Genomic DNA, 13,180 nt, shown 5'->3' with positions numbered 1-13,180 from the left:
TTCCCACAGGGTTACCAGACAAGCGACCAGTCTGGTTGTTTATTCGAAGGAGTCACCTTCTTATAACGTACAGTAACAGTCGACCCAAAACCCACCAAATCGCTCAAATTTGCCATTTAGAGCCACAGAAACGACAATACACAGCAAGTGAGGTAGGTTTACATTTATTTTGAGCTTTAACTCAGACATTTCATGATATAAGTTTACGATAATAAGACTCTTAAACATTCTCCCATACATTCCTTTATATTTCGAATCAACAACCAGACTCGTCGCTTGTCTGGGTGTTCTGTGGTCTTCCTAGACTAAATTTGATTGGTCACATTTCATTTGATGTCACACATTGGTGCCAAAACGATTCATCACATCCACTTCCGTTTGAAATGCAAAGAAGTCTGAAGCTTCCCCATAAAATGCGGTAACTCTACATAAATAATTGTTTTGATCGCGGTCTCTCATATGAACTCTCAATTTCATTCAAGGCCAAGAGTTTCACAAAACAGCTGCTTCTTTAGTCTTCCCCCCTATGAACGTTAAGTCATCAAACTTCCTCGGTACATAAATTTTGAACGTGTCAAACTATTTTGTGAACTTTCGCATCCCTTGAGCAGATTGCTATTTCTCTCCTTACCTAACCCTAGCCCTAAGCATGGTTCTTCTCATTTTATTGACAAGCCTGAGGAAATTTCGCCAAGAGAGTATCACAGCGTTGAAGATGTAACTTTAAAAACAGCTGGCAATATAGAAACAATAAATTATTAATGACAGAACGGTCCAAGATAACAAGAATTCTTCCTTAAGAATGCCAGTAGAAATTTATCGATGTAGTGCCGGAAACTGGACACAAAAATGCGACATCTGGTATAAAACAGAACAGTGATAGAAAGTAGGCGAGTTCGATTTTTCACACGAAGGCCTTTCACTTTAATTTAATTTAATTTAATAGCGCTAACTCCACAAATTGACCAAAGCGCTTCAAACACTTCTGTGTTTGAAGCTTTTCTCGGATACACGATCGTTTTATTCTTTCTTAGAATTGCACTCTAAGACGGAGGACCCTAAAATTTCAATCGACGCGAAACAAAGGAATAATTTACTCAACATTCGTAGGAAACCACAAATAAATCTAAGAAAAGACTAAACGACGAACAAAGGATTGTGATCGAGTCTCTGTAGCTATTAAATGGCTGCCCACATTTAACGGCGTTTGGCCAATATTCATCTTTCCTATCCTTGGCTTTCGATCGATGATTGTGTTCCGGGAAAGTAGCTACATATGGTTAATACCGGAATTCCCAGTGTGGGGCGGGGGGAGGGGGAGTCATCAATGTTACACAAAACCCTTTGATGGCAAAATGACGGGAGCCTAGGGAAGATCCTTAATGAGTTTGTGGGAAACCACAGAAGTAATCACAACCTGCACCCAGTCATTAAGGATGCGAAAAATCATTTATAATATTGGTAAATTTTTCCCAGACGCCTTCACTGACTCGTCAAACAAACACCATTAGAGTTGTGTGATGACCTCATATTTTAATTGCGAATCCTACCACAATAGACAACCATACACGCATACAATTCATTTTGACACAAACACCTAGCTTTTCAGACATTTAGATGGTAAGATCTGTTCAATATAATACATCGCCAGTCCCATCCCCGTTGCTAAGCTCTGTCTAGACGGAATTAGTTTACACTGGTTTATGGGTTGAAAGGATAATGTTGTAGTGAATTATCTGTAGCTTGCACTTCTATAAAGAAAGCAGACATGATTTAGATCATTGCAGAAGTTTACTTCTTGCCAAGTTTGTTTTTTTTTCTTTATCAATTAAGGCTGGTTTAAACATGCATCAGACAAAAGCTAAAGTTTTCAAATGCCGTGAGAGACTAAATCCTTGTAAGTCTTCTGTTATTGGGGCCTCTCCACTTCGTCCCCGAGAAAATTAAGTCCATTAAAAGAAAACTTTCTTCGACTCACTCTTAGGCTATGATCAGATAGCGATGTCCGATGCACAATCCACGAATAGGCGTAGTTCATCAAAAGGCAGATTCCGACGCAAAACGGAATCGGTACCTCTTTTCAAATTCTTGTCATGAACTACTATCTACGTGTTAACAACTGAAAAGGGTTGATTCTGCTGTTAAAACAACTGGAAACGGTTAAATCAAGTAAAATATGGAGCTATAAAACAGCATGTGCGTGCACGAGACTAAAAATATGAAGATCTTTGCATGCTTGTTCATCCCTCTATCGATAGCTCTTGCAGTTAAATGTCTTATCTGGCCTTTTTATCTGTTCTAAACAGGCACCGTTAGACAAGAACGTTCCCCTTTACTTGTAAACTATTACGTGCGTATACGATAGCACAAGGGATGAGGGGGACTGTTTTTTCAGTCAACACCACTTTAAACTAAAATTGCTAACTGACCCTAACAACCCATATGTTACAACAATACTACTCCTTGTGGCTGCGTTCCCACATTTCTCGTCAGACGTAATGGGCGACGGAAATGTCACACCCAAGGTGTCGTTCATCCCAGACAAAACAGAACTGATTTCTAGCATTGTGTTGTCACTCATGCAAGCACAAAAAGGCGTCTCACAATCTCTTCCTCGCTCACTTTTGAGATTTCACAACAAAACAGCCATATCGCGTCATTTCTAAAAAACGAAACGCCTTCAAACGAGACTGAGAGTTATAATCGTGGGAGCTTGACTGTGACAGTATTTATGCATCGGGGATTCTACCATAGCATCAGGTGGGGAAGGGGGAGCGCTTTGCCACGTAAGAATGACTTATGCCACAATGACCTCGGGGGGGGCCTTCCATGCGCCAATAAAAATAGAAGCTGATAATGCTTAAAAGACTATGATGGGTAAAACGGCTTTAATCCGCGATTACATCATAAAGAGACAACCCGCAGTTGAAATACATCGTGCACAGTTTGATTCAATTCATTATGTCTAAGAGAAGGACTTCTCCTTGTAAAAGGAATCACACGAAGAAGAGTTACACGAACCGCGACTCTTGGAGATATTGCGCCATTCAAAAAGAGTGACTCCACACTGTTCCCTTTCTGCTCCTTCCCGTGATCGCAAATTTTTTAAATGAAATTTATGCGGGTCATGTGACACTTGAGCGTGGAATATCTTTTAAATGAAAGCCCCTAATGCGCGTACTTTGCACGCCTGTTTCAAATCTGGAATTGTTTCCTATAACTTATCTAAACTGGTGTCACTGAATAGTCAAATACAAGGCCTCGATTCTGCGTGATCCAACGGAGAGTTTCAGGCATCCTTCAACATTGATGGCTGCGAAATGGATCATCCAATTCCAAGAGTAATTTGCTTTTCGAAGAACCCAGGGCAAAATGGTCCTCTTTTTTTAACATTGGTCAGCGGTCCAGTGCTTAGCTTATGCTGCCTGCAGAGGTTGAAGATCTTTCCTTAGGAAAAAGAAAAGTCTTACATCATACATATCAACTCGTGGATCTTGCGCAACTTATTCTCACGAGACTCATTTGCAATCGAAAGATTTGGTAGTGCACCCGTCTCAAGTTAATGGTTTACTTGGTAAGAACAACGACAAAAATGTGAGTCCTCAGCAATACTCAAAACTCACCCTTCTGCTCACCTGTCAGATGCAGTAACACTGAGAGAGTAAGAAATATCCAGATTACTGAGGGGCTTCTAATGATTGAACTAGCAGTAAAATCTGAAATCAATGAGTTTTGACATGCAATGATGACATTTATTGACCCGTTATATCCCCTACCAGTAAATATACTGCTACTGTCTACTTACTCAGTTAACAAATCTACAAATTTCAAGGAAATGAAACCGGGCTCTTGGAAACTTTCCAACTTACGAAATCTAAGTTTCAATTTATGATTATCTATTAACTTGCGAATCGCAGTGTTGAAAACTTCTCATCTCGCAACACAAACAATTTTTCGATAAAAACTAAGAGAGATAACGGATAATATTTGAGTTATCATGTAATGGAGTAATAAATTGTTATTAATGTAAAAGTTATGCTTCTACCTTTGTTTGTATGCGATCAAGATGTTGAAAACTCCTCATTTCCGAACATCGAGTGTCACTTCATCTAACCCTAACTTTAACCACTTGTTTAGTTTCAATATGGCTTGATTTAATGCAATTCAATAGAACTCTACACGAATAACCTTTATAGAATTTGTTGTATGCTGTAGTGGGAAACTTCTCATTTCACAACATCAGCATTCACCGCTTTGTCAGTGGCATTCCACCTTTCGATTCGATTCGAAAAGGCGATAACTCAATCTAAATCATCTTACATCTATGAAATCTAAAAAAGCTTTTAAAAAAAGTTGTTGAAAACATCTCATCCCACAAAAACGACATACTACCTCAGTTCACATTTTAAGTCCCCTTTAGTAAATAAAGAGGTTTTTCAACGATTAGCTATATTTCGAAATCCCTCCTACAAAGGCTCTCATTGATTTCGCTAAAACATCTGTGCTGACTCTTATAATCTAGGCTAAACAAAATTTGTATTCCTATATCATTCTGTTGTTGAAAACTTCTAGTTTCCGAACATCAGCCGTAAACCACTACCATTTATAACCTAGTTATAACTTAATGTTTCCCCATGATGCTGAAAAACTTCTCATTTACGAACATGAGGCGAAGAACAAAATCTGTTCTAACTTGAGGTTTAAACTCCTGCTTAATTTGATTAGGGCAGGATTAAGTTTTCATAGATCGCCTACAACATGATGTTTAGAAAGTTGTCTGTTAATCTTCAAATATTTCTTCTGCTTAGAATTAGCAGTAACATTGACTGCTCTTGTAAAAATAATAATGATAGCAACAAAAACGTCTCTCTTTTTCAGACGTCTTAGCTTAAAATTTTGACGTCATAAAATAAGCTTTATAGTTCTCTATTGTTAGAAACATCTTGTTTCGCAGCAAAAGCTTTGACTACCAAAGCACCTTCAGTTCCACATGTAGAAGTTCGTAAGTGACTACGTAACATGTCAACACATACAAAGAAACTTTCATGAAGTTTATATCAAAGTTGTTGAAAACATCTGGTTCCGAAAAAACAATGTACGACTTCGGGACATACTTCAACTTATTTTTGACAATTCTATTTTGATTTCAATTAAATTTTCAGCTAAATCGCTAAAAAAAAGTCTCGTCCAGCTATATTTGATAACCAGCTTTTTACTATTGACTCAAGCAAATTTCAAACCGAGTACCTAAACAAAAAATGTGTACAGCACAGTACGATTGCTTCATACATTTGTCATCATTCTACTGTTGAAAACTTCTCGTTCCCAAACATCAGTAAAAAAGAAAACAACTTATATTTTAGCAATAGCTTTTACAGCTCCAATTCTAACCACCAGCTGAATTCGACCATGGCTGGAGCAGTTGTTTAAACATTGTCTGTCAATCGATTATTTCGAGTACAGGTGACTACGTTGTTTTGAGTCAATTCCTCAGACAAAATCATGATGTACAATTTCATATCAACGTTGTTGAAAACTTCTAGTTTCCGAACATCAGTCAATAAACAATTGACACTCGTAATTTGATAAGATAATGGCAAATGTTTTCTCTTTCCCCGATAATTTGTTTTTGAAACCCTCTTCTAGAAGATTTGATGAGGGTTTCAACTACTACAACCGTTACTGGTGAAAGTACGAGGACTTCAAGCATCTAGTCGCCATAACTTTCAGAAAATCAATAGCATTCTTTTCTTGGAAGCATCTCGCCTCGCTACAAAATATGACAGAACCCAGTTGTTGTTCCTCAGTTCAGTCTTAGTGACTACCAGTATATTAACTTGACTTTGACTGCAAACAGACCTTGGAAAGTTTGGTCTCACAATACGTGTAATTTACTGAAAATTTTTGTATCAGCCGAAACACAGATAAAAATTTGAAAAAAGTACTGTTAACTCCTTTATCGAAACGTACAGACTAAAACAAAATCTCCTTCTTCCCTAAATAGTAACAGTAACCATCGTCGTGAACAGTACACAAAACAATTCTGATTTTACGAATAGCTCACGCCCATGCCGGCTCTTATTCTCTGGCTTCTTGACATCGTTGGTCTTCTCGCAGTTCGGTTTCTTGCAGGCGGCTTTCTCTCCTCAGAGATCTGTGTGTAATCGACGCAAAATCCATTCCTTGCATAAAAGGATCTCTATTTCTAGCAATGACAGAACTAAAATAAAGCTCTTTTTCGTTTTGTCAGGAGCTTAAGACAACAAAAAAGTCAGACGGTCGCGATGACGAATCAAAATTGAACGCTCCGACACTTAAAGAGACCGTTTTTAAAATGGTAATAGTTGATTTCATCACTTTAGTTAAGAACTTGAATTCAAACAATGAGAAACGCTATCGAAATGCACATACACGTTTTAAGAAAATCGTGTGGCCTGATGGTTCGGGCGAGTAAATCCCTAAAATAGGACTGTTAGCTGTAGTAGTAATATGCTGTTCTGTTTTTTTCTCTAACGAGGAGAAAACAACAAAAAAGGTTCACATGCGAAGATGGGAGTGGAGGCATAGCGTTTCGTTGATGCACAAATAAATTTGTCGAATCTGCTTTGAGTTGATAGTTTTGGAGGCCTGCTCTTTGCACAATTAAAAGAGCATGTCCGTACCGACAACCTTGAATGGAAGTCATCACTCATAGTCGAGAGCCTTGATAAACATAAGAGACTCGGCTACCACTATCGAAAAAGTCCTTTTTAGGGCTACTATTACTTAGTCGATTAGACCACACAATTAATATTAACCTTAGGTATCTTTTACCGATACAAATTGTCTAGCTAGATTTGATCAGTTGTTCATTCAGAATGTTTTGAATCAAACCATCGTCCTGTTATTATTTTAAGCCGTTGTATACAATTTTCAACCAAAGTGGTGGACGAAATCCCTATCAGAGGTTTCCCGGTGGAATCTTCAAAACAAAAATTTAACAAGAAGCTTTTCCTGTTTTCCGCCAACTGGTAGGAGCACCAACCCCCTTGGGTACAATAAACTCGTGAGTCAATTAAAAAAAACGTCCTCCTATGCATTCAATATCTACTAGCTTTCAAGAGGCACTGGTTGGTTTGCAGCCGATACTGAAAATGAAATTCTCTTTTTCCCTCTCTCCAATGTTTGTTAAAGCCTGACGTTATGTTATATATTCCGCTATAACGTGCTTAAAGAAAAAATGCAGCACTCAACAAACGAAAACTAACCTCAAGCTGGTTTTGGCATAGGTTCAACACCACATGGATTTGGCCAAGTGTGAGGACTTCTGGAAGTATACTCTTAACGGCGTGTTTCCAATGTTCTTCACTAAGCCTTTTCCTCTCCGTCATGATCTCCATTAGCCATAGAGATGTCCCAAGCATGTGCGCAAGTAAAGGAAGTACAGGGTCTGGTCTCATTTCTTCGGATGACACGTACCGAAAAATGAAACGTTTAAGAGCTGTTGTAACCGATGCAAGGGAAATATCACCGGGACCTGCAATGCAGTAGCCAGCAATGCCTAACATCTGATCTCGCATGTAGCTGGGAAGCTCTTTGCGATACATGTCGTAAATACCTTCTGTGGCCGAATCTGCCGGCAAATCCTCAAGAAACTCATAAAGTGATACGATGTGCATGAACAACACATACTTGCAGGGCTCTGGAAGAAGTGATTCCGGCAACAGTCTTCATTCAGCCAGCCATCTATCTGTAAAATCAACCAGCGGCTCACTGGGATTTCCAAACTGATGTTTCTTCAAAAGACAGAGGACAATTTCCATATGCCCGTGGAGGTTTTGTACGCCTTTCAAGCTACGGTTCTTTAGAGCTCGAAGGCCAGCCTGAACCTCTTTTGTCAGCGGCTGTTGTGGTACTATTTGTTCCAGCTCATCCAGGATACCCTTCCAAGCATGAAAAAGCTCCTCCGCAAACATAAGCTCGCGTAAACCGTCTGAAGTTGACAGGTAGCACTTCCCCAACAGGAATCTAATGGCCAATTCCTTCCGATGTCATAATCGATTTCTTTACCTTGACCATACTCGGTGTTGTGTTGGGAATGTGTCAGGATTTCGTTCGACCATTGATAATGAATGATTTGTTTCTTTTGTGCATCTTGAAGATGCACCATCCGAACAGACGCTATACTTTCTCCTCGCTCCAAGAATGTTAGCGCACCACATTTTCCAGAAACAGCTATGACAAGTACATTTACAACGAAGTCGTTCTGAATTCCTTGTAGAATTTTCAAGGCGCTGCATAAATATTTTCCATCATCTTTTTTTTCCACCAAACTCAGAGAAATTGGGCTCATTCTGGTAATGTGTGGCATTTCAGCATCCCCAGCCTTTATAACAGATGGACGAATCTTCTCCCACGATGTCTGAAAACTCTTGAAAGCGTTCTCCAAGACTTCTCTTTCCATGTCATCACCAATCAGCTCTTCAATTAGCGGTTTGGACGCCTCTTTTCGGCTTTTCCTTCTACTTAGCTGCGTGTCGACCATTCTTGCCCAATTAAGAAGATTGTTGAGGTATGTAACTAATTCAATTGAGCCGTGAAAATCTAAAAACAACCCAACAAGGGGATGAGACTCTCTTAAATTCTCCTCTGCCTGCATGTAATAAGAGCGCAAGCTGTCGAGGCTTTTTGTGCTGGTCACACGAAACAAGCGGGGAACATGTGATCTTCTCTCTGATTTATCCATAAACTGGGGGTTGTCGCATTCCTCGATCTGTTTTTCCAGTTGAGACAAAGAATCAGAGTCACGAGGGTTAGTTATCCTCCTCTTCATACCAAACTCACAGACAAGAGGTTATTGTTTTTGAAAACTCTTTTTACTATAAGCGTCTCTTTCCCTCGGTCAGGCAGTGATCCGCATTAGAGACATTGGGTGTCACCTTTTCTATAACACGATGTAAGAGCTTTATGACCTCCTCTTCCTTGCAGTTGAGTAGCTTGGACAAGACGGCAAGATCCTTGATAATGTGCTGGTAAACTGTTCTTTAACAACACGCCCTCCCTCGCCGCTGTAAGCGGCAATGCTACCGAGGAAAGACTCAGCATTCCACAATCCGAGGGCTAGACCTCCATACAATGCCGTATGTAAAAGCAGATGTAGTATACGAAAATCAGTAGGATTCAAGTCCCAAACGCAACTAGAAACGTCTTCTGATTGTGGGAGGACGGTGTAGCCCTTTGTAGCTGAACACGTCTTGCCGTTGCGTCTGTCTGGATGGATCCTGTTCAATTTTAGAATGGTCTGACTGTTTACACTCTGGGCAAGTGATCGAATCTTCAGATCTCTCTCTCACTTCATTCAGTGCAAAAAAATGTGCCACAGGGGCACGAATGAAAATATATTTTTCGCTTGAAATGAACTGTAACACTGGTAAATCCCAAACGGAGAATATGGATTGTTAGCTGCGCCTAAGATAAACGTTTCCTTTACCCTTCTTGGGTTCGCAAGGTAGGATATGAATGCCACAAATTCACTTCTCGTCCCAATATAATTCGAAGCCAACACTATGCAGAGATGGAGTATTAATGCCGCTCGATGTACATCTGCCGATGAAGAAGTCGGTGAAATGCAAAGTTCTTGAGCTTGAAAATCCTGCTTTCCAGTAATGCGCTGGAGAAGCCTTCAACATAGGGTCGCGGCAGACCACTTATGCCATTGTTAACACATTCCATTGCTTTTTCTTCAGACTCGCACAGATTACGAACAGACCGTTCCAGATAGATCCATCTTGTTAAGGTAGTCGCAAGCTCAATCTTTTGGTTAGCGGACGTTTGTAAAGAACTAAGTACACGGTGCATTGGCTTTTGGTTTGAATTCTCATCCTGTGTTAAACAAGCCAAAGCTTTTTTGGCCAACGAGTTTTGTGTAATGCCACTCAGGAGGGTCGAAACTTAGTTTGCGAACAAATATCTGATCATTTGTGTGGCATTTTAAAGCTTGTACTGCTGTTAAATTTTTACCTTCCCAAATAATTTTTCTCACGGCCTGAAGTGACATTTCTTTTTCGAAGCTCTCGAAGAAAGAACAGTTGTAACTTTGATGTTCTGACAGCTGCAAACTGATTTTCGTTCGAGGAAAGAACTGATTGTACCTCTCTGACAAGCATGGAAAATTGACTGTCACTCCTAAGAACTGTAGGATTTTTTTTCGCTGTAAGTCTAGCAAAAGAGCCAAGAAAAGATCTCAAGTAAGCTGTGGCGCAAACCATCAGAAGTACATTTTCTTCTTCTTCTTTGGAAGGTTTGGTTAAAATCTCTGTCGCAGGGCTGCAAATAACGGCCGGTCAACGGACAAATCTCCGGTCAAAATTGGGTACTGACCGGACAAATCCTTGGTTTGCCGGACATCTTGTCCGGTCTTTTACCGACTCGTTCAAAGAAATTTTAATTTTTTAATGCTTGCTAATCACAAGGGACACAGTCACGTTTCCAAAAGAAAAAAAAGAACCAATATAAAAGTAGACGAATTAGTGGTTGAGAAATTCCCGGCAGTCGCAAATTTCCGCGATGTCATCAAGTCCTGTCGCGACCGCAAATCATCGTGTCTTCCGTTATTTTATTTACTTTATTTAAGTGTTCCCAGTTAGTAGAGGGTTTTACCTTTGGCTAGATACCATCATTTACTCTTAAATAAAGTGACTGATTGTTTGATCGATTGAATGATCGGAAAGCACCCTCACGAAGAATAATCTTGTTGCATCGAGAATACTCCAAGTAGCATTTGTTGCAAAGAGCAAAAAGCCCAAAACCTGAAGAATTCGACTACTCTTTTACTCTAACAAAAATTCACAACTGTAACTTTTAAAAAAAGAGCTCCGAGTGTAGTATTTAATTATAAGTGATTTTGCCAGATGTAAAGTAAAACGGACAATTGCGGTTGTATCTTGCGTAACCGTTCCACGTACTCAATGCGAGGCTACTTCTGCAGTAAAGAGTAGTAAAATTATTGACTTGTAATTTTTATTGCCAGACCGACTTGGATTCAGTTGTTTTTTAGTTGTAAAAGGATTACTGTGCAATCTGGGTTCACTATCGCAAGAGTTCGGACTGTTAAAATTTGACCGGCCAAAAACGGGTAGTGTCCGAGCAAAAGCATGTTTGACCGGACAACGTGACCGGCGACTGCCCGTTAGTTATTTGCAGCCTTGCATTACAACTTTGCTTCATTGAGCTGCGAAAAAAGCTAGTCGTATTTCTATGCCAAAACTTGATCATGAGATGTTTCGTGCCTCTTTTGGCGGAAAATTTATAGCGATCCGATTTTTTCGGACCTGGTCCGGGTTTTGTCAATCGGACGCATTCCGATCCAGGTTTTGTCAATCCGATCCGGATTGCGTCCGATCCGGTCCAGGTTTTGTCAATCCGATCCGGTCCAGCTTTTGTAAACGCCCTCGTTCATTGGCTGAGATGTCCATTGTCTGCATATTTTGTCACCATTTAAGTTGGCTAATTTAAAATTTTCTACCGATGGGTAAACTTCAGAATTAGTTTATTAACATTTCCCAAATTTTAATTAACTTTTACTCATGAGAAGTGTGAAGTTTAACCAGCAGCTGCCACAGTGTGTTGCGATGCGTTACATGTTGTCGCTAGCTTATTACACTGATTTCTCTTGGTGTTGGTACACGTACATTTGTGATCTGATAGAGCAAGAACCGCGTCGTGGGATCAGTTGGGAGTTAATATATAATTTTCTACTTTACTTGAAGAATTTTGGACTGCAACCCACGTCAGACCCACCGGTTTAGGTTTTTAGCGAGGACATCCAGCTTCAGCTAAATGGAGACAACATAATACTACTAAAGAAAACGGATTAAAAGTATGCAGTCGCGTATGATTATCGTGGTAGGAACTGCTTGATCTGTAAAGCCATTTATTATATGGCTGTGTCTCGCAAGGACTGGGAACTACCGAATTCACGAGTTTGATTGGCTGAAATCAATATTGAAAGCGGTCTAGATTTTCCCATCTAGACCGGTCTAGGAAAAAAAGGTACAAAGAATATAAAAAAATTGGCATATAAGACACAGCCATATAATAAACATCTTATTAACCGAGCTAGGTCGGTCTGTAAGGGAGAATGTTGCCCTCGGTCGCTGGTACAGACCTCACTGCGTTCGGTCTGTACTGGCGACCTCAGTCAAGATTCTCTCATACAGACCTCCCGCTCGGTTAATAAGAAGTAAGTCTAGCCCCGAGAGCCGTGCATAGCTGTGTATAGCCCTACATAGCCGTGTATAGCAGGGAATAGCCCTGTATAGCTGTGTATATCTGTGTCTAGCCTTGTTTGGCCCTGTACTGTGTATATCTGTATCTAGCCTTGTTTGGCCCTGTAGGTGTTTAGGATATCATAGGTAAAGTAGACATAATAATTCCCCATACATGACGAACATAGGACATAATTTGTATTGAGAACATAATAACTTCCCATACATGACCTACCTACCAAAGTTGACGGGAATTTGAGGAAGGATATAAACTATAAATATTTAATTTCTTAAGGCTAAAGAACAAGTGTCAAAATAAGTATTAGAATGAAATATACAAGTGGAACATTTTATTATTATTACCAGTTTTACCAGTTTTAAGGTCTATGCCAAGATCGGAGCTCTGAGACGACTTAAATAGCTTGTCCCAGCTGATATCTCATTAATGCTGTACAAGGCCTATATACTTCCGCACCTTGAATATTGTAGTCCATTATTATTAGGAATTAACAAAACCTTGAACAAGAGACTTGAATCTGCAAACTATTATGCCCTAAAAGTCCTTTTAAATTTTGGAAATAGCTTTGATTATGACTCTATATTGTCTGTTGTAGATATGCAATCACTGGAACACAGACGATATTACCAATCTCTTGTCCTCCTTTTTAAATGTGTAAAAGTTAATGGGCCTGATTACATTTCTGATTTATTCGTACCTCGTATATTGCGCTACAATTTAAGGAACAGCGATCACAATCTCACTCAACCGTCCTACAATAACCGATATTATCACAATTCCTTCACTTATAAGGCTTCGCATATGTGGAATCAGCTTCCCTCTTATATTAAAAGATCAACCGATTTGTGTGAATTTCGCAAGCTTTTAAAATCTTTTAATCTACCAGTCTTGGGAGCCAGTTGTAAATGTAATTATT

At 39.6% G+C, this 13,180-nt stretch overlaps 1 protein-coding gene and 1 long non-coding RNA gene across 2 annotated transcripts; one reads left to right on the top strand and one right to left on the bottom strand.

The window, feature by feature from the left end:
- The first annotated feature begins 2 nt into the window (after positions 1–2).
- Positions 3–10,689, top strand: LOC148736087 (uncharacterized). The gene is made up of 3 exons (XR_015998921.1): positions 3–152; positions 7,269–8,551; positions 8,968–10,689. It is a non-coding gene; the product is annotated as an uncharacterized LOC148736087 (long non-coding RNA).
- Positions 2,068–7,559, bottom strand: LOC148736088 (uncharacterized). Its single transcript, XM_088753986.1, has 2 exons — positions 7,248–7,559; positions 2,068–3,447 (listed from the first exon to the last, which is right to left on the bottom strand). Exons 1-2 carry the CDS (start codon positions 7,557–7,559, stop codon positions 3,412–3,414), a joined length of 348 nt encoding a protein of 115 aa, XP_088610112.1. The 3' UTR covers positions 2,068–3,411.
- Positions 10,690–13,180: the final 2,491 nt, after the last annotated feature.

Source organism: Stylophora pistillata, chromosome 3, assembly GCF_964205215.1.
Source record: "Stylophora pistillata chromosome 3, jaStyPist1.2, whole genome shotgun sequence".
Classification (NCBI taxonomy): Eukaryota; Metazoa; Cnidaria; class Anthozoa; order Scleractinia; family Pocilloporidae; genus Stylophora; species Stylophora pistillata.
The sequence above is the reverse complement of the archived record's forward strand: the minus strand, read 5'-3'. Positions and strand labels throughout refer to the sequence as shown.